The sequence below is a fragment of the Eutrigla gurnardus genome, assembly GCF_963514095.1.
Source record: "Eutrigla gurnardus genome assembly, chromosome: 20".
Classification (NCBI taxonomy): Eukaryota; Metazoa; Chordata; class Actinopteri; order Perciformes; family Triglidae; genus Eutrigla; species Eutrigla gurnardus.
The window spans coordinates 21,245,642-21,265,688 of record NC_139931.1 but is presented as its reverse complement, the minus strand read 5'-3'; the positions used below and the strand labels follow the sequence as shown (position 1 = coordinate 21,265,688).

The following is a 20,047-nucleotide window of genomic DNA, read 5'->3' as shown; positions in this document are numbered from 1 at the left end:
AACAAAAACCATTTCGTTAAGCCACCTCTTAAAGCAAGGGGATGATGGAGATTTCCAGTTAAGTAAAATTAATTTTTTGGCTGCTACCATGCCTGTTTTGAGAGCTTGCTTACAGTGGGAAGGGAGGGTCGATGTCCTTTCAGAGGCACCAAAAATAGCCAGGTTACAGTCTGGTTGAATATTTATTTTATATTGCTTAGAGAACCAATTGAATATGTCGCTCCAAAAGCTGTCCAGCACTGAGCAATACCAGAATAGATGTGAGAGTGAACCTTTGGCTCTGTTACATCTATCACACATGGGGGACACTGATTCAAATATTCTATTGAGTTTAGTTTTGGAGTAATGCAGTCTATGTACGACTTTAAATTGAATTAGGCGATATCTTGAATTTATAGAACACTTCTGTATACTGGACAGGCCCTCCTCCCATAGTTCCTCTGACAGTGGAACTCCCAGTTCTTTTGACCATGTATCCCTGAGATGACTGGTACTCACTGGCGTCTCAAAAGCAGTGACAAAGCGGGAAATCAAATGTTTGGAGTTTGGTTGTAAGAGAAATGTATCATAAAAATTATAATTATGTGGTCTTAATGGGAAATCAGAAACATGTTCTCTTATAAAATGTCTGACCTTTAAATACCGCTAAAAATGTGACTGAGGGAGGTGATATCTAGCCTGGAGCAGAGGAAAAGAAGCAAAATTGTTACCTATGTAAAAATCTGAAATGCAACGTAGGCCTCTCTTTCTCCAGTCCAGAAACACCCCATCCATCAAGCCTGGTTTAAACAAATGATTACCTGTTATTGGGGCATTTATTGAAACATTTGGTAATCCAAGGGCTTTTCTTATTTGACTCAATATCTTCAAAGAATTACTAAGAACAAAATTGTCGCCAAATAACTTGTGGGGTGGCTGTGCAATTGAAAAGAGCAACGCTGGGAGCGAAGTCTGTAATACCGACATGGATTCAATTTTTAACCAGAGCGGAGTGGAACAGTCATCATGAGGAGAACCCCCCTGCCAGAAAATGAGAGCCCTTGCATTTGCAGCCCAGTAATAATGCCTAAAAACCGGGAGGCCGAGACCCCCGCTTTTTACATTCTTCTGCAGATGGGCTTTAGAAATGCGAGGGGGTTTATCTGCCCAAACAAATGACAGGACAAATAAATCTAGTTGTTTAAAAAAATGTAACGGCAAATAAATAGGGAGGTTTTGAAAAAGATACAAGAACCTTGAAAGTGCAACCATTTTAATGGCATTAATACGGCCAATCATTGAGAGAGGGAGCAGTTTCCAGTTCTTAATATTAGCTTTTAGTTCATCCACCATATCCAAAAAATTCAATTTCAGTAAGAGTTTGGGGTTTCTGGAAATCTTAAGGCCAAGGTAATTAATATGAGTAGTAACTAATTTAAATGGCAAAGATTTCAAGAAAATAGGACACATATTAGTCAATGGCATGAACTCACATTTGTCCCAGTTAATCGTGTACCCAGACAATTTTCCAAATGATTTTATATAATTCAGAAGGTTGGGAACTGAGACCACTGGGTCTGATAAACAGATCAATAAATCATCAGCATACAGATTAACCAGGCTTTCGACATTACCAAACTTTACACCATGAATACCTGGGTGACCCCTTATACCTATTGCAAGTGGTTCCAAGGTAATATCAAAGAGAAGAGGAGAAAGAGGGTCGCCCTGCCTTACACCCCGCTGTAACTCAAAGGGTTGGGACCTATCTGAATTAGTGAGAATAGAGGATACTGGTTTAAGATAAATTATTTTCACCCATTCAATAAAACTTTCCCCAAAACCAAATTGCTTTAGAGTCTTTGACATGTAGGGCCATTCGATCTGATCGAATGCCTTCTGGGCATCAAGAGATAAAATAGCAGCCTGTGTATTTTCCCCATGTACTGAATATATTGTATTTAAAAGCAGACGGACATTACTAAAAGAAAACCGACCTGGGATAAATCCAGTCTGATTAGGGTGTATAATTGTGGAAATATGCCTACCTAATTTTGTAGCCAAAACTTTAGTTATTATTTTCAGATCACAATTTAAGAGAGCAACCGGTCTGTAACTTGCAGGGTCCACCGCTTCCCTTCCCCCTTTCAAAAGCAAGGAGATATTTGCCTCATATAATGAACTGGGGAGCGTCTTATTTCTCATAGAATCTTTCACCATTCTCAGCATGAGTGGAACTATTTTGCCATGAAATGATTTATAAAATTCACAGCCAAAGCCATCTGGGCCGGATGTTTTTCCAGAGGGGAAGGCTCGAATAGCATTCAAGAGGTCAGTTTCAGAAAATGGGGCATCTAAGTCATCTCTCGCCGCACTATCTAATTGGGGAACATTTAAATTAGCAAAAAAATTACAGAAATCTGCTTCAGTGGCCTTTACTTTACTAGAATACAGTTCCTTATAGAAGTCCCTGAAGCACGCATTTATCTCTCTCGGATTGGTTAGGAGTCTGCCTGATTTGGATTTTATCCTATGAATGGCCTGTTTAGCCCTGTTGCCTTTAAGTTGGCTAGCTAGCAGTTTCTCTGGTTTATCTCCAAGTTCAAAATATTTCTGTTTAATTTTTAATAGAAGACTACCAACACGTTTATTAAGAATGGTGTTATATTCATATTTCAATTTCAAGATCTTATTGTAATCAGAAGATAAGAGGGAAGATTTATAAGCCTCTTCCAGTACAGGAAGCATTTTTTCAATGTCCTTAAGGCGGTTGTTAAATTCTCTTTTCTTGGCGGATTCAAATGAAATAATGTGGCCCTACTTTGAAGGCCTCCCACAAAACAGAATCCGAAACTTCCCCATTATCATTTGTAACAAGAAATTCGTCTATACGTGCATTCATATGCTCAATGAAAGACTGGTCCTCAAGAAGAAGAGGGTTGAAGCGCCAGCTGTATTTTGGACTAGATAGGATATTTCTGAAGTTAAGAGAAACTGGACTGTGATCAGATATTAAAATATTATGATACGTAGAATTAGTAACACTAGGCAGTAATTCAGAAGCTATCAGAAAGTAGTCGATCCTAGTGTAAGACTTATGAACATGAGAATAAAAAGAAAACTCCTTATCTGTAGGATGCTGCAGACGCCATATTTCAACCATATTCCTTGTTTTAATTAAATCATTCAGAATTCCCACTGAAGCTATAGTGGGAGGTGGTTTTGTAGAAAACCTATCTAGGACGGGGTCCAGATAACAATTAAAGTCTCCCCCAATAATAACATTCGGGGTGGAGTCCGGTATCAAATCAAATGCTTTACGGAAGAAATCAGGATTATCAATATTTGGACCATAGATGTTAAGCATCGTTATTGGAAGGGAGTTTATGTGTCCAGATATCATCAAATACCTGCCATATGGGTCTGCTGTCATACAATCAAGCCTAAATGGTATATTTTTTCGGAAAAGAATAGCAACCCCCCTAGATTTGCGGGTAAAAGGTGCTTGATAAACTTGTGAGATCCAATTTGCTCTCAACCTGCGCTGCTCGTTTACACCGATGTGTGTTTCCTGAAGAAAAATTACGTCTGGTTTTAATGATTTGAGATGCGAGAAGACGCGACCCCTTTTAATCACATGACCCAATCCCTTTACATTCCATGAGACCAATGTAAATGTATCATTTATGCTGCTACGTGTTACGTTATCTGATACTGACAATATCCCTGTAGTAAAAACAATCTGGTATCCTCTCAAAAGTGCACAAAATATAATAAAACAAGACACACAAAGAACATCCATTGTAACCTGAGGTAACACCCTCAAACAAACCCATGAACCTGAACATGTCCCCTACCCGCCCGCAAGCACTCCCCCAAACGAAGCACAGGCATCCCTTCATGCTCGGGGCCGCTACACGCACGGCCTGAAACCCGCTTTCAAACCTAACTGGCTATTAAAGCTGTGATAGCTAACTTAGCCCAGTTCCGCTGCCAAACAAACAGAATTGCCCTGAGTCAGAAAAGTTAGACTGACAGTCTCTCAGTGTGTTGAACCCAGTTACCTGAGTAAGAAATGTAGCACCTGTCTTAAGATAAGTTCTTTAAGTCAGTGTTGATAAAAGTCATTGCCTCACTCGGTGTACTGAAGACCTTGAACCGCTCCTTGTGCTTTATCCGGAGCCTCGCTGGGAAAAGTAGACTGTGCTCCACCTTTAGCTCCCGTAGCATCCGCTGGGCCTCGGTGTACTCACGCCGCTGCCGCATCACCTCAGGCGTGTAATCCGGGAAAATGAGCACCTTGTTGCCTTTATACTCTAGTTGTCGTTCCCTCCGGAGGCGAAGTATGAGCTCCTTCTCCCGATAGAAGTGGACCCTGGCGATAATGGCGCGAGGCTTAGCTCCAGCTGTGGGCGGCGGCCGCAGGATCCGGTGCGCCCGGTCGATAACCACCGGTGACTGAAAACTATCATTTCCAAAAAGCTTCGGGATTAATGCCTCGATGAATTCGGTTGGTTTACCGCCCTCTTCCTGCTCAGGAATGCCGATAATCTTGATATTATTGCGACGCGACCGGCCTTCGAGGTCATCCACTTTTAGCCTCAGCGCGTTGTTCTCATCCTTCAGGCCAGAGACTGTCTTCTCCAAGCAGGTTAAGCGGCTCTCATGGTCCAGCACTTGTTCTTCCACTGTTTCAACCTTCTCCAATAGTTCCCTTTGAGAGCTCTGCACTACTTGAAGTGTTTGCTCTAATTTATCAAACCTGCTGTTCATGTGTCCCAGGATCTTGTCGGAAACTTTCTCCCAGGTTGACGGCAACAGCTCGGTGTCGCTGTCGCTGTCGCTGTCGCTGGAGTCATGAGCTGGCTGGCTAGCGCTAGCACTGTTAGCACCAGCTCTAGCCGAAGCAGAGGATGATGGAGGCCCCTCAACGTTTTTTGATGACTTCCTCGGCATGTCGTTGCATAAACTTAACTGGTTAGGCCCCTAATGTGTACAGTTGTTCCCGAGGCTGATAGAATTATGTACGAGACTGTCAAAATAATAATTTTACATATTGGCAGGGAAGAGCCCCTAAAAGCACGTCTACTCCATGCGCTGCTCACTAGCGCCCCCCCTCTACTTCTTTCAGGAAGTTTCCATTATCTGGTTCATGGAGTCTTTCTGTGGTTCCCCTGAGAGCAATATTTCGCTCTGCCAGTGACTGTATAATGGCCACTAACCTGGTCAACACTTCACGCCACCGCCTCCTTTCAGCTTCTATTAGTGCCATCTCAACTCTGTCTATTGTTTGTTCCTTGTCAAGACGAGTTTCAAGCTCCTTCCATGAGGTCATGTGTTTCCAATGTTCTGGACTGTTCTCATGACTTTTAAGTACATCGCTGCAATTCTTCCAGTCATTTAGTCCATCACTGATTAGTTTATATGGTTTTTGTGAGAACAGCTTGCAACAGAAGCAGTACAAACTGTTGTTTTTAATGGAATATACCATCCAAGTTCTCCTGATCTTTTCCCCATTGATTAAGTGTCTATGGAAGTAGTGGTGATGGCAACTTCTCCCATCTCCTCTTTTTGGGAATTCAAAGTCCGGTTTCAGCTGATATGGCCCTCTGTGGACTAACTCCACCCTCACCTTATCAGACAGGGAAGGCCATTCAGCAGGGTCTAATGGTGCTGCCTTGAGAGTTATTTCATGGACCTGAGGATCTGTTGATGGGCCTGGGGTGTCCTCAGGCTGTGAAACAGTGCACGCTGTGCTTGTCCCTTCACCTGCAAGAAAATCAAACACATATGCAAATATAAATTTTAATCCTTCAGTATTAGTAAAGTCACACAATGATTTACAAATTACAGGACATCAGGCAATAAACACATCTTAAGCATGAATTAGGAATAACAGTTGTATTGTTCAGTGATGTGACTACAACATTTAATTACAGAACTCACCTGCTTCATGCTGACTTGCAGAGGTTGGTGCTGTGGTTGATGTGCTGCTGCTGCATGGTGCCTCACTTGTAGCTGTATTTAAACAGAGCACATCCATACTGTCACACCACTGCATTAAGTTTGTTGTGTCAATCTCACTTAATAAATCAATTAATTTTAAAAATTAGATTTAAAATTAGATTTACTACCATTCAGTAACAACAACAATAACATAGTAGTGTGTCAGAGACCACAAACAATTGGATAAACTTACATGCTTCAGAGAGTGGTGTCCCTGTGGATGCATCAGAAGGCCCCTCTCCAGAAGGTGTTTCAGGAGTCAAATATTTTCTGAGTGCATCTAGACAGACAGAGTAAATGTATTACATTACAATCCATAACAAGTAATAATAAGAAAAAAAAATAACTTGCTGCAGCTTGCATTTTGCATCACTTGGCTACTGATTTTCAACACAATATCAAACGTGATAAGACAATAGTAGAACTAAGCACCAGCACCACAACTGTGTCAGTGGGCACACAGGTGTTAATATACTAGTGATGACTATGGTCAAATTAATTTTCAACACACTCAAACATAATGATGACGTGATGAAACTGAAATAAAATACCAAATCAGACTGGACATCCAGGCAGGCAGAGATGATAACAGTTATCATCACCGCTGTTTATGTTTGTGATGAGTTTTCATTACTTTTCTGAAAACTAATGAAAACTCATCACAAATATAAACAGCGCTGATGCAGTGCGCATTTTCACATTAAACACGATGTAGCTAGCAAGCAGAAATATGAAAACATTTATTGTTTTAAATAAATAGCGCTAATAAAACGTCTTCACACAAAACGGCACAATTAAAAAAAATTGTACAGGCTAATGTTACCTTTATATTGTAATTTCCTCTTCTCCTCTTCTTTTCGTCTCTTGCGGTTTTGCGCTCCCGAGGGCTTGGACGGCCTTTTCATGTCGTTAATAACAAAAGCTTCACCTGTCTGTGACCTGACCTCTGATCCCTGCTCTGACCCTGAGGTCACCCGTCATGTGATTCAGCAGCACCACATTTTAGGAACATTATTGTTTATTCATTTGTTAATATTTATTATTTTCAAGAGAGAACACACAAATGAGGGCGACTGGGAATAGAAAATCATTTTTATTTTCATTGTTTTAAATTTTTTTTTTTTTAAATTCTCGCGGCGCCCCTCCAGCAGATGGCGCTCTAGGCGACCGCCTATATCGCCTATGCCAAGAGCCGGCCCTGCTTTTAAGGCACCGAGATGACTGTGGGTGGGGTTCGACACCTGTCCTATCCATGGTAAAATCTAATGTACAGTTAAAATCCCCAGCGATAACTAGCTGTTCCTGATGGTATTTACTTAACTCCTTTTCCAGGAGAGTAAAGAAAGCCATCCTGTCTCATCCTTGGTTAGGAGCATATACATTGACGAAAACGAAAACTGAGCTCTTTACTTCGGCTCGGACTATCAACAGCCGACCCTTCACCACTTCAGTAGAAGAGAGGACCACTGCATTTGCTGATTCTCTAAACAAAATGGCTACCCCTGCACTGAAGTTAGTGCCATGGCTGAGGGTGTATGAGCCCTCCCACCATAAGCCCCAGTCTATCTCATCTGCTGAGACGGTATGCGTCTCCTGCAGAAACAGCACATCAACTCTTTTCTGGGTGGAGACTTCAGAAATTAAACCTCTTTTATGCAAGTCCCTCCCACCATTGATGTTTAAAGTCCCTATTTTAATGTGCTGCATGGAGAGGGGATAGAGGAGGAACAGACAGGATGAAAAGAGCAGAGTCCAGTAAAAGCATGATCATGGTACTTTTTTTAGCCTACTTGAAGTTCTACCCACTTTGGCTTTTCTCAGAGTCGTGATGTGTTTTTTAAGGCGAAATCGCTTCTTCTCGTTCAGAAGATCAAAGCTGACCAGTCTCTTTAGCATATCCACAGATTTAATGAACTTATCAGTACCACTGAAATAATCGCTTACTTTGACAGACTTTTTGAAGGCTACGTCCAAAAAGTGATAAATGTCTTCTAGAGAGTAGAGATCATCAATGTTTCTCGTGCTTCCACAGACACTTCTGAGTCTGAATCAGAATCTGTACCTTCACATAAAAACTGGGTGTTGAGCTCACTCTGTTCTTCACTGGTGATGTCTCTGGCTGAAGGGACAGTTGAAGCCTGTTTTATGTACTGGGACTGTGTTTGCCTGCGAACTGAGAGCTGTTCGCATTGTCTGTGTCCATTTGGACCTGTTGCTCCTGCTGACTCCGTTCTTCCCTGTCAGCGTGGCTGTCTTCACAATTTAAATCCTGCGGCGCCCGCGTCAGACACCGAAGCAATGCTAGCCACAACAGCATCACCGGGAGCACCAACGCTCGCAACATCGCGCCCCTGTCCACAGGGGCGATTTTAAACGCGAGTGGACGCGCCGCTTCCCAGTATTGCACGCTTGGTGGGCTGCCACTAGAGGATGATTGACAGGCGCTCTCCTTCAAACAATCACGCGTACAGTTCATGGCTGCACCTGATTGGACGATCGCTTTCACAGCTGTCCTGTCTGCTCCAGAGTTCACGCAGACCAACATGGCGGCTCGTTTGGAAACTTCTCTTATTTTACGAAAATAGTTTGTAGTAGAAATAAGCTATGCAGTTGCTGAATCCGTCTTTATTTTAGATCGACAACATTCAGTTTAGAAGATTTTCGCGACCGTTCGCGAGCGTTCCCGAGGTGGCGAGTCGCGCCTCTGATTAGCATGAAGTAGATTCGACTTCAACTTTATGCAAATGAGGAGCGGCCAACTCGCGCGCCGTCTCTCGACATTCGCCGCGACGCTACCAGAATGCATTGCACGGTTTTTCACATAGACAATCAGGATGGTCTTGGCTTGACTTGACTTATCACGCCGACGAGAGCTGCAGGTGTCTGAGGGGGCGGACTCTAAAAGAGACCGTAGCCAAACGCCGTCAAGTCGGACAACAAAGTCAACGTGACTGGTGGTGCTCAAGCAATAGAACACAGCAGCAAACCAAAGAGATATGTTATTATATATATATATATATATATATATATATATACATACATACACATATATTTATATATATATATATATATATATATATATATATACACTCAACAAAAATATAAACGCAACACTTTTGTTTTTGCTCCCATTTTTCATGAGATGGACTTAAAGATCTAAAAATTCATTCCAGATACACAATATTACCATTTCTCTCAAACATTGTTCACAAATCAGTCTAAATGTGTGATAGTGAGCACTTCTGCTTTGCTGAGATAATCCATCCCACCTCACAGGTGTGCCACATCAAGATGCTGATCTGACATCATTATTAGTGCACAGGTGTGCCTTAGACTGTCCACAATAAAAGGCCACCCTGAAATGTGCATTTTTTTGCTTTATTGGGGGTCTGGGGACTCAGAACCAGTCAGTATCTGGTGTGACCACCATTTGCCTCATGCAGTGCAACACATCTTCTTCGCATAGAGTTTATCAGATTGTCAATTGTGGCCTGTGGAATGTTGGTCCACTCCTCTTCAATGGCTGTGCGAAGTTGCTGGATATTAGTGGGAACTGGTACACGCTGTCGTATACGCCGGTCAAGTACATCCCAAACATGCTCAATGGGTGACATGTCCGGTGAGTATGCTGGCCATGCAAGAACTGGGACATTTTCAGCTTCCAAGAATTGTGTACAGATCCTTGCAACATGGGGCCATGCACTATCTTGCTGAAACATGAGGTGATGTTCATGGATGTATGGCACAACAATGGGCCTCAGGATCTCATCACGGTATCTCTGTGCATTCAAAATGCCATCAATAAAATGCACCTGTGTTCTTCGTCCATAACAGATGCCTGCCCATACCATAACCCCACCACCACCATGGGCCACTCGATCCACAACATTGACATCAGCAAAGCGCTCACCCACACGACGCCACACACGCTGTCTGCCATCTGCCCTGAACAATGTAAACCGAGATTCATCCGTGAAGAGAACACCTCTCCAACGTGCCAGACGCCATCGAATGTGAGCATTTGCCCACTCAAGTCTGTTACGGCGACGAGCTGGAGTCAGGTCAAGACCCCGATGAGGACGACGAGCATGCAGTTGAGCTTCCCAGAGACGGTTTCTGACAGTTTGTGCAGAAATTGTTTGGTTATGCAAACCAATTGTTTCAGCAGCTGTCTGAGTGGCTGGTCTCAGACGATCTTGGAGGTGAACCTGCTGGATGTGGAGGTCCTGGGCTGGTGTGGTTACACGTGGTCTGCGGTTGTGAGGCCGGTTGGATGTACTGCCACATTCTCTGAAACGCCTTTGGAGACGGCTTATGGTGGAGAAATGAACATTCAATGCACGAGCAACAGATCTGGTTGACATTCCTGCTGTCAGCATGCCAATTGCACGCTCCCTCAATGCTTGTGGCATCTGTGGCATTTTGCTGTGAGACAAAACTGCACATTTCAGAGTGGCCTTTTATTGTGGGCAGTATAAGGTACACCTGTGCACTAATCATGATGTCAGATCAGCATCTTGATGTGGCACACCTGTGAGGTGGGATGGATTATCTCAGCAAAGCAGAAGTGCTCACTATCACACATTTAGACAGATTTGTGAACAATGTTTGAGAGAAATGGTAATATTGTGTATCTGGAATGAATTTTAGATCTTTAAGTCCATCTCATGAAAAATGGGAGCAAAAACAAAAGTGTTGCGTTTATATTTTTGTTGAGTGTATATATAAATACATACATACACACATTTTTTTCAGTATATTTGTATTATCATTCTATGTTTGTATTAACCAGACCTCACATCATATAAATAGGCCTGCTCACAGCACAATGCACAGAACTTTAAATCAAGCCATGAGATCAAAGCGACCAAAATAAAAAGGCAAATCATTTCACCACAAGGTGGCCGCCAAGTGCGGACCTGAACACACGTCATTGAACTTTTAACCAATGAGAACCATTCCGCTGTAGCGGAGGTGTGGACAAGCCGGTTACAGCCACCGTAGACCGCGCTAGACCAATCGCTGCAAGAAGCGGCCCTTAAAAACTTGTTCCCGCGATGTCTTGGATCACGTGATATGGTCGCAAACCTGTGACGTCTTTGCAGTCGGCTGGTAAGTCGGACACAAATTCTAGTCATCATGCATCGCTTCAACCCACAATACATCACGTTAGGTAGCACGCTGCAGGCGGCTACATCAAGTCGAGTACCTTCAGCCGCGGCCCCAACATCACTCACGCACCAATATCACTCACGGCACCGCCCACCGTGTCGTGGGGGCCGCGCCAGCTGGTTCACTGACTGGCTTCAGGTCCAGCAGCTCCTCCTTCCTGTTTGACCGTTTGCTGTATTTCATTTGTGGTTTTAGTTTCGTTTCTGTCAAACATTTGTAACATGATTGAAATAAATAAAAATATCATTAAATTATTATCACTGTCCACACACATTTATCAACACAACTCCAATTACTATATGTCTGCATGAAAGTCATTGTTAAATATGTAAATGCACATATCGTTTGTTTTCATGAGCGGCACTTTGAATGTTGCTCTCCCAAAGAATTGTGGGTCGGCGTAATCTCCTTTCCTTTCGTATAGGAAGGTCCGTTGCATCCTATGCTAAAGGAGCTTTGAAAGGAAGCATTGGAGCTCATTTCCTTTGCATTTAGAGAATCCAAACGGCTCTTATCATGGCGGCCACTTGTTTACTTCCGGGTCACTTCTTCAGTTAGGAACCTTCCTAAGCAAAAAAGACTATTCGACTGCACCCCCAGTCTAATGGACGGAGGTGGCGACCCAGCTGACGCCATTCCTCCGGGAGCGGGAAAAAACACCAGCACCCACGACCTCACGTTTTACACACAATGCAAACAGTTAGAAAGGCTTACCTGATCATGCAGTTAGAAACAGTGAAGAATCAGCTGAAGGGCAGTACCCAAAACCATAAACTCAAAAACCAAACTCCGCGCCACCACCACACCGCCACTCACACTCACGATCACCGGAAACGGAAACAGAGAGGAGAAGACAGGAGAGGAGAGGAGCAGAGGAGAGAGGGATGGAGAGGAGAAGATAGGAGCAGAGGAGAGAGGGAGGAGAGGAGAAGATAGGAGCAGACGAGAGAGGGATGGAGAGCTACTACTACCATCTAGTGGTCAAAATGTTAACCAACTATTTTGGTCATAAAATAGCACGATATATATCTTTCACAGTTTATGATTCGAGGAACATATTGACAGGCTAATTGATTTCAAGGAGTGAAAATGTCTGATATCCATAATATTCCATAATATATCCAGAATTTATCCATGATATAGAAATGTAATATAGTCATCATGACCCACTACATTACAGTTCCATGCACAACGTTAGCTTGTGGTGATGATAGCAAACGTTAGCTCAGACCCGTGCTACTATAGCTATTCTACTGGGTCTGTAGTCCACATCATTTATAGCCTTTTGCTTGTTTTCACAAACACCAGCGAGCAAAACAAAACACATATTTATTCTTCATTCCTTGAACGTGAAAAAACTTGCTCAAATCTGTGTCTGACATGTTTGGTCCGCCTGCATTTTCTTTTCCTACATGAGGGAAGTTGTTTGCCTTTTATTTGAAATATTTGTAACACTATTCTGTGTAAAACTGATCTCTTAACATTTCATTTGAACTTGAATGTCCTTACTTGTCATATTCAGTGTCACCACCGTGGAGTCATCTGTGCTTGATGATTATTGACACAAATGTCACACTATAATGTTACATTATAAATTGTATTAATACTGTGACAGATTAGGAACTACTGTCTCCCTGGGCACAGATGCATAAAGACCATCCCCATCCTATTTCTGCAAAAGTGGGTGCAAATGGGGGAAGGGGGTCCTCCCCCTGAAAATTCTGAACATGGTAGATGTGATTTCCTGTATTCTGGTGTATTTTCTGGATGGCTAGATGGAGAACGGCAATACCTAAATTTGTTCAGATTCATAGCCTAAAAATCTCCACACACGTTTGGGGCGCCAAGCAGCCGCTTATTTCGCTTATGCCTCAGGTCGGCCCTGGCTAAACCTCATATAAAATAATCGTTCAACGTACAACCTGAAGCAACAACCCAAGAGGTGTTACTGACCTCGACTATTCCCTGGATGTGTCACTTTCTCCTTGTGGGCTGAAGGAGTACTCTGCTTTGTGATGCATGATCAGCTTGTTGTTGACAAAGTAAAAACTATCCGAGCGTGTCTCGAATGGGTTGGAAATCATTTCCTCAACTGAACAGAGCAAAAGAGAGACGGGTGCAGAAGTTAGACGTTGTAAGATGGATAGTGTGCGTCTATTACCACACTAATACAGTCATTGTTACCCTTCAAGCAATGGAACATGCTGTCATTTTGGGAAATGATTCATTCCACTTCTAATGTGTGATTTTTCTCTGTGTGATTATTGTTCCATTAAAATATTATGGTTAAATTGGAGTATATCATCGTAAATTAAAGGTACCAACTCAATGATTACATTGGCGTGCTTGAAACTTGATCTTGTGAAATCCTTACTTTACTGATGGCGATATACTGTTGCAATTTCTTCCAACAAATAGAATAAAAGTGTCTGCTAAATGCCCCAAATGTAAATGTAAGTGAAAACCCAATAGCAATAGCCCAACAAACAAATGGAAAATGGCCGTCACAAATTACTAGATACCAATTGCGTGACTATTTAACAAACTGCCATGAAACTGTGCTGGTGTGTAGTCGTGATCGTACCTGTTTCAGGTGCCAGGTCTGGTAAGCAGTAAATGTGCTCGCAGGTGTTTCTACTATGTGGGATGCAGAAGCCGATCTCAAAGTCGAAGGTTTTGAGTAAGAGGTTTCTGAAAAAATGCCTTTCGATCAGACGGAAGCGGTTCAGCGCCTTGCTGCCCACCGTGAACTCCAACCTGAGAGAAAACACATGGTCCCACAGTCATGATGTTAGATGATGAAGATGGATTCTTGAAACAGTTGCCCAGCAAGATAACATTACACTGCAAAATTTTACGCTGTGAATTCACAATAAATTATTGGATACATTTTGCATGACTTTCACAGTAAGGATTACAGCAATATACTGTGAATTAAGTCACAGCAATTTACTGTGATTTCAGTATTGTGATATTACAATGCATTGTTGTAAAAGCACAACTGTATACTGTAACTTTACAGCTTCTATGGCAATGCAATTACTGTGATATTACAGTACATTACTGGGGAATTACAACCTTTTGCTGTACATCATTACAACAAGGCCCTGTACTTTTACTGTGAATTCACATAAATTATTGGATACATTTTGCATGACTTTCACGGTAAGGATTACAGCAATTTACTGTGATTTCAGTATTGTGATATTACAATGCATTGTTGTAAAATAACAAACAACTCTGAGGTAAAGTCAATGTTAGCCCAATGGCATATTTATTAACAAATAAATATTTGTCAACATACAGCAAATGTCAAGAAATTCAAGAATACAAGAAATTCAACTTCCTAGTCAAACTTTCCAAAGCAATCTTAAAATGCAGATAAATTGTGCAGAAACTTGCGAGTCAACTACCTGTCTCACTATGATGGCCACTCAAAGTCAATAGGTTTCCTCAAAAGGGCGCTCACATGAGGGTTCATTGTTGTCCGCTTCTTGGTCTTTGAGCCTCTTCCAGGATTGATGCCCAGGAAGCACCTGTTAATAAGCAAAGATAGTTTCAGTTTTAAATAGATTTATGGATGAGTTTGCGAGATCAGGATGGTCTCACCAGGCTAGCCTCAGGTACCTCCATTGTCAGCAATTTAGAACTCAAGACAATCATTGAGTTGGAAGCCTGTACTATAATGTGAATTACAAGGTTAAAAGAGATCTTTATACAATACCTTTGAATGAACTCCAGCGTCGCCGATCCAGCAGCAGGATACTCGAGGTTGAAGACTTAATAGCTGCTGAAGAAAGCAGCTACTCCGTGTAAAAACAAAGGGTGTGGGCCCATCACGACATGTCCCTCGATGGATATCAGCCATCCAGAGGGCTTCATCATGTCACCTGAAAATGAATAGATACAACATCATGTGTTATGAGCACTTTGAGATCTGCTTCAGATACAAAGGGTTATACAAATGTAATTTGTTATCATTATTTATTGTGGTGATGTAGATTTCTAGAATCAAAACAAAATACTGAGTTAGAAATGTTGATACTAGATCCAAGTAACATTACCTTGAATGAACAAGCAGGAGGTGCTGGGGCATTCTGGAGTACTAATGTCCACAGCAGTGGCACATGGCTGTAACATAGTAACACACAATAGCATGGATTTAACATTAAAGGATAAATATTGTTCATTGGTCAGAGGTAGTAAATCATACAAGGTAATAAATGGCGTCTAAAGTAATCACTCATTTTACATTTTAAATATTTGAATAAAAAATCTTTACATTTCAAGGATGCGTCAGGTGGTAGAGCTGATGGGTCAGGTGGTAGAGCTGATGGGTCAGCTGGTAGAGCTGATGGGTCAGGTGGTAGAGCTGATGGGTCAGCTGGTAGAGCTGATGGGTCAGGTTGGTAGAGCTGGTGGTATAGGCCCAGCAGCCTGCAGGTAGGACCTCTGCTTCCTAAACATGAATTTTCAGTCCTGTGTGTTTTCTGTAGCAGTCAGGCACCCCACACTGGTAGTAATAATAGGGGGCATTAGTATGCTGTTTTGTGTGCTGAACGAAGTTATACACATTCTCATACACATGCTCACATCCAACCAATTTACAGTGGAACATTGTGGTGCATTTTAACTCGTCACCTACCTGATCTATTTCTCCTCACTCTTAGCCTGACACTGAACAGGATGGTTAGCCTGGCCATCTGATGACCTAGAAAAAAAGAAAAAGGAGAAATTACACAAAGGCAACCAACAATATGAATTTCAGTTTGAATGCAGATTATAATCATGAGTATGTTGTAAAAAACATGATCTGTATATAAATGTAATGGACATTTTTGGAGTTACATCACCTGTGTACGGCAATATTATCCCTAGCTGAAACTTGACCAAGAGCAAAAGCGTTTTTGCAGAATAGTAGCCTATCCATGCATGGCGAGCAGCTGGTCTATGTGGAATATCTCTAACGATGCAGGGAGCCGCTATATTCCCCATAGACTAGCTAGTCATTAGCCTGCTTAGATCGGCTACCGTTCGGCAAAACCGCTTTTGCTCTGGAGTCAAAAACGAACGCGAAAGTAAGTGAAAAAGTTTGTGCTTAATGTCGCTACGTGTACTCTACAGTGCGTTATGTTCGGCCATGTTGCCCCGGTTTGATATGAAGCTGAACTGGAGGATGCGGGTGTATTGTTAGCTTCGGCTAACACGGGTAACCCACTGTCTCGGTGCGGAAAGACCACTCATGAGAGGAGAATAGTGACGGCGACGTTACGCTAATATGCAGCAAAACACTCCCATGTACCCCCGCACACGCTCACCCAGAGCAGACCAGCCCCGCGAGCGAACATGACGACAACAGTACCAGTAACAGTCCGTAACGAAAAGACATCCGAGTGGAAACAACGGCCCGCTACTGACCAGTTCAGCTTCAAATCAAACCTGGGCTACATGGTCTAACCATATAACACATTGAAAAGTACACGTAGCGACATTAAACACAAACTTCTTCACTTCCTTTCCCGTTCGTTTTCCTTCTTATTTCTCTCTCGTCTTATTGTTCTTATCTCACGTAGCAAATCGTTGCTAATCGTGCTAGCAGCCGTTTGCTAGCTAGTATTATTACTACTGCTATTAGCAAATGCTGTGAGATAACGTTCAACAATTTCGGGCACTTGCTAACAAAATATGAACTGTGTCATGCGAATAACGTTCATGTGAAAGTAAATATTATCATCATATTAAATAACATGGGTGTAAGTGCTGCAAACAGAGTTATGCATGCTGCTCACCTTCTCCATTCAGCCGGGATGAGAAGAGGGAAACCGCCGCGTCGTCAGTTCAAACCAAGTTCGGTTATGTCATCTGTATTCCCAGGATAGTTCAATACAGTATTTCACTGTAATAATACTGTTGAATGCTGTGAAATCCTTGCATTTTTTTACTGTGTTGCCGTGATATTACAGACCTTGTTGTGATATAACAGGGGTTTTTTGATTGCAGGATTTTACTGTAAAATTAGAGTTAGATGCTGTAAAATCCAAAGATACTGTAATTTTTACAGGTATTCATTGGGATATTACAGGGGAACTAAATTACAACAAGGTACTGTAAAATAATACTGTTAATTATTGTGAAATGCTGGTAATTTCTAACAGTGTACAAAACCGACATAAGGTTTAAACAATAAAACCAACATCAGATTCGTAGTTAGCTTTAGAAAAACCAACTCGTCACTTCACAACAACACTGGTCTGGTGGTTAAAGTCTTGTGTTATTGGACCCATCCAACTCTCCCTTTGGTTAGATGCCTGAAATAAGGTCTGTGGGTAAGACGCGCTTAAAGGAGCAAAAGACTAATTTATTTGTCTAGCAGAGAGAGTCACTGTCCCTCTGTATGTGTTGTTATCTGAGCTTCTCCATGCTTTGTTGACATAGCCAGCTGGTCCCGTGCCTTTTATTGTATGTAAGTGCATGTAAACGTGCCCCACTGGTCTCATACAGTGGTTATAGCTGATAACAGCTGTAATGGGAATTTTGGATGTTTGTAATTTATAATCAGAATCTTTGTCAGGTCAGACGATCCGCATCTCCTCTTCTCAACTGTTATGCTATGACTAAATGAATGCCTGTGTACATCTTGTCTTTGTCTGTACATCTTGTCTTTGTAAGATAGGACATGAACCATCTTTGGTCTACGGTATGATTCCTCCTCCTTAAAAGGGAGATTGCTGTTAGACTCAGGGTCGTTCCTGCTGACTCTGAACCTTTGTGTAGCAGGATGAGCATTTTGTCTTGTTTTCCCTCTCGTTCTTTTTGTTTACATTGGTTACTATGGTTTCCGTTCCTCACTTCCGCTATGCATCGGGATGCGCCGGTACAAAAGCCGTAGTCCGCCCACCGGTTCTTCCTCTGCGCTTCCATTGTCACCTGCGTCATTTCCCGGGTCGGAGGTTGTGTGCCCGACAGGGCGATTGTGTGCTGCTCCGTGCTCCCTCTTCCTGTGTGCGTGCGCCGCTGTGATCGTTCGTCGGGGGTAATGCTGGCGGATGCGGGGCGTCCGTTTTCCTTCCCTCCTCTCGTGAGTGTGTGTTATTATAACTACCTCATTGGGCTGCTGCTGCTTTGGTATTACTGTTTACCGTCCGTATCTGCTGCTGCTGCGTGCCGCTACGGCGTTGTCCTGCGGCCGTCAGAGGTCTTGCCGCCACGTCCTATCGTAGCCTACAGGACGATTGTTCGGCTGCACACCGCGGACCGGGCACGATCACGTTTTATATAACGGGGATACTTCCCCTCATGTTGCGGGAATGAGTTTGCTGAAGGTCGGTGGTGGCGGTGCTGGTGGTGGCATCCTCCCGTCTTGTCGTGCTGTGTCCTTGGGATGGGTTTTCTTCACTGAGAGTGTGTCTGCCACGTGTGCCGGGTGACTTCAGTTTGTTTCTTTATTTTGGTGGATCCCCCCCCTGCACTAGTCTTCGTCCATCCACTTCGGCCTCAGCTCTGTTTAGGTTTGCCCCTTTATTTTGTGTGAATGAGCTATAAGAGATTGTTTTTAAAGAAAATATGAAAATAAAGAGTATTTTAAAACTTTGAACCACGTCTCTTGCCGGCTAAGTAACGACGAACCTGTGTGCCTTTGTACCTGAACAAATTCCCTGGGTGAAATTCCCAGGGTGGCGTTGTCGAGCTTTTTAGAAAATTAGTTACATACCCTTTTTTACCTCCTCCTTGCCACAAACTTGGCGTTGTCGGCAGGATGTTACTATAGAAGCAAGGCAGAGACGTGTGTTTCATTGTTTATTTTTCTTTTCTTTTGGCATTGATACAAAGCAGCAGTGGTCCTTTATTAAAATCTGCACTCATGGAGGAAGAATTGCAAGAGCTGAGAGATCTGGTTGCACAGTTGAAAGCTGACAATGAGAGGCTACGTCAAGAGCAGGCCCCTGTTGAACCCGCCCCTAGTGCCATACCTTCAACCTCATCCGCGGTGCCTACTGCCAGTGTCCCTGCAGCAGACAGGTTGGTGTTTGTGCCTCGTGACAGGAAGTGTCCCATGTTCAGGGGAAGATCAGGGATTGCACTGGGTGAATGGATTGAGGAAGTGCAGGCCTGTATGAGGGCTCATCATTTATCCCTAGCTGATCAGGCTTTCTTCCTCTTTGATCATTTAGAGGGGGAAGCACGTGAGGAGATCAAATTCTGCTCTAGTGTAGAGCGTAGGGATCCAGCTCGGATAATTGCTATACTTCAGGAACTCTATGGCTGCTCTGAGTCGTATGTAGCCTTACAAGAGGCTTTCTTCTCCCGAAAGCAACATGAAGGAGAAACGTTACTGGAATTCTCCCTCGCCTTGATGAGTCTCATGGGAAGGGTAAGGCAGCGTGCACCGGCCGGAATGCCTAATTCTGAGGTTCTGTTAAGGGATCAGTTTGTTGAGCAGGTTAGAGATAACACCTTACGACGAGAGCTTAAACAGTTTGTGCGTAGACAGCCCACAGCTACATTGCTTGACGCCAGGGGGGAGGCAATTAGGTGGGAACGCGAAGGTCTATCAAGTGCCGTTAGAGGCCGCAGCAACTCTGTCCCTTCCATCAGTGGCATTCAATATGGAGTTCGGGGTGCTCCTCCAGTTGCTTGTGTTCCTCCGTCCCCTGAAATGAGTGAGATGAAGGAAATGTTGAGGCAGCAGCAAGAGCAGTTGAATCAGCTAACTCAAACCATTGCTCTAATGCAGCATCCTCTTCCACAGAGTCATTTAAGGCAGCGTGGGCCTGTAATATGTAGGCGCTGCCAGCGACCTGGTCATTTTGCAGGGAATGTGATGGTGTGCATGTTCACCCTCGCCCTCAGTTCTCCTCACAAGCTTCCCGGCCCTCAGCCAGGCAGCCAG

General features: G+C 43.1%; 1 protein-coding gene and 1 long non-coding RNA gene across 3 annotated transcripts in view; one reads left to right on the top strand and one right to left on the bottom strand.

Moving 5' to 3' along the window:
- Window positions 1–10,084, top strand: part of LOC311030465 (syntaxin-binding protein 4) — a gene marked incomplete at its 5' end in the record, with an annotated part of 313,894 nt that extends 303,810 nt beyond the window's left edge. The window contains one exon of the mRNA XM_084036231.1: window positions 9,820–10,084. Coding sequence (XP_083892357.1) covers window positions 9,820–10,002 — 183 coding nt within the window. The 3' untranslated portion in view covers window positions 10,003–10,084. The remainder of the gene's footprint in view (window positions 1–9,819) is intronic.
- A 4,393-nt stretch (window positions 10,085–14,477) lies between these two features.
- LOC311030486 lies at window positions 14,478–15,577 on the bottom strand. Of its 2 annotated transcripts, XR_014598990.1 has the most exons (4): window positions 15,440–15,577; window positions 15,222–15,288; window positions 14,882–15,047; window positions 14,478–14,693 (listed from the first exon to the last, which is right to left on the bottom strand). It is a non-coding gene; the product is annotated as an uncharacterized lncRNA (long non-coding RNA). The 2 variants fall into 2 exon arrangements; XR_014598991.1 differs by lacking the exon at window positions 15,440–15,577 and having other exon boundaries at window positions 15,222–15,349.
- Between the last annotated feature and the right edge of the window lie 4,470 nt (window positions 15,578–20,047).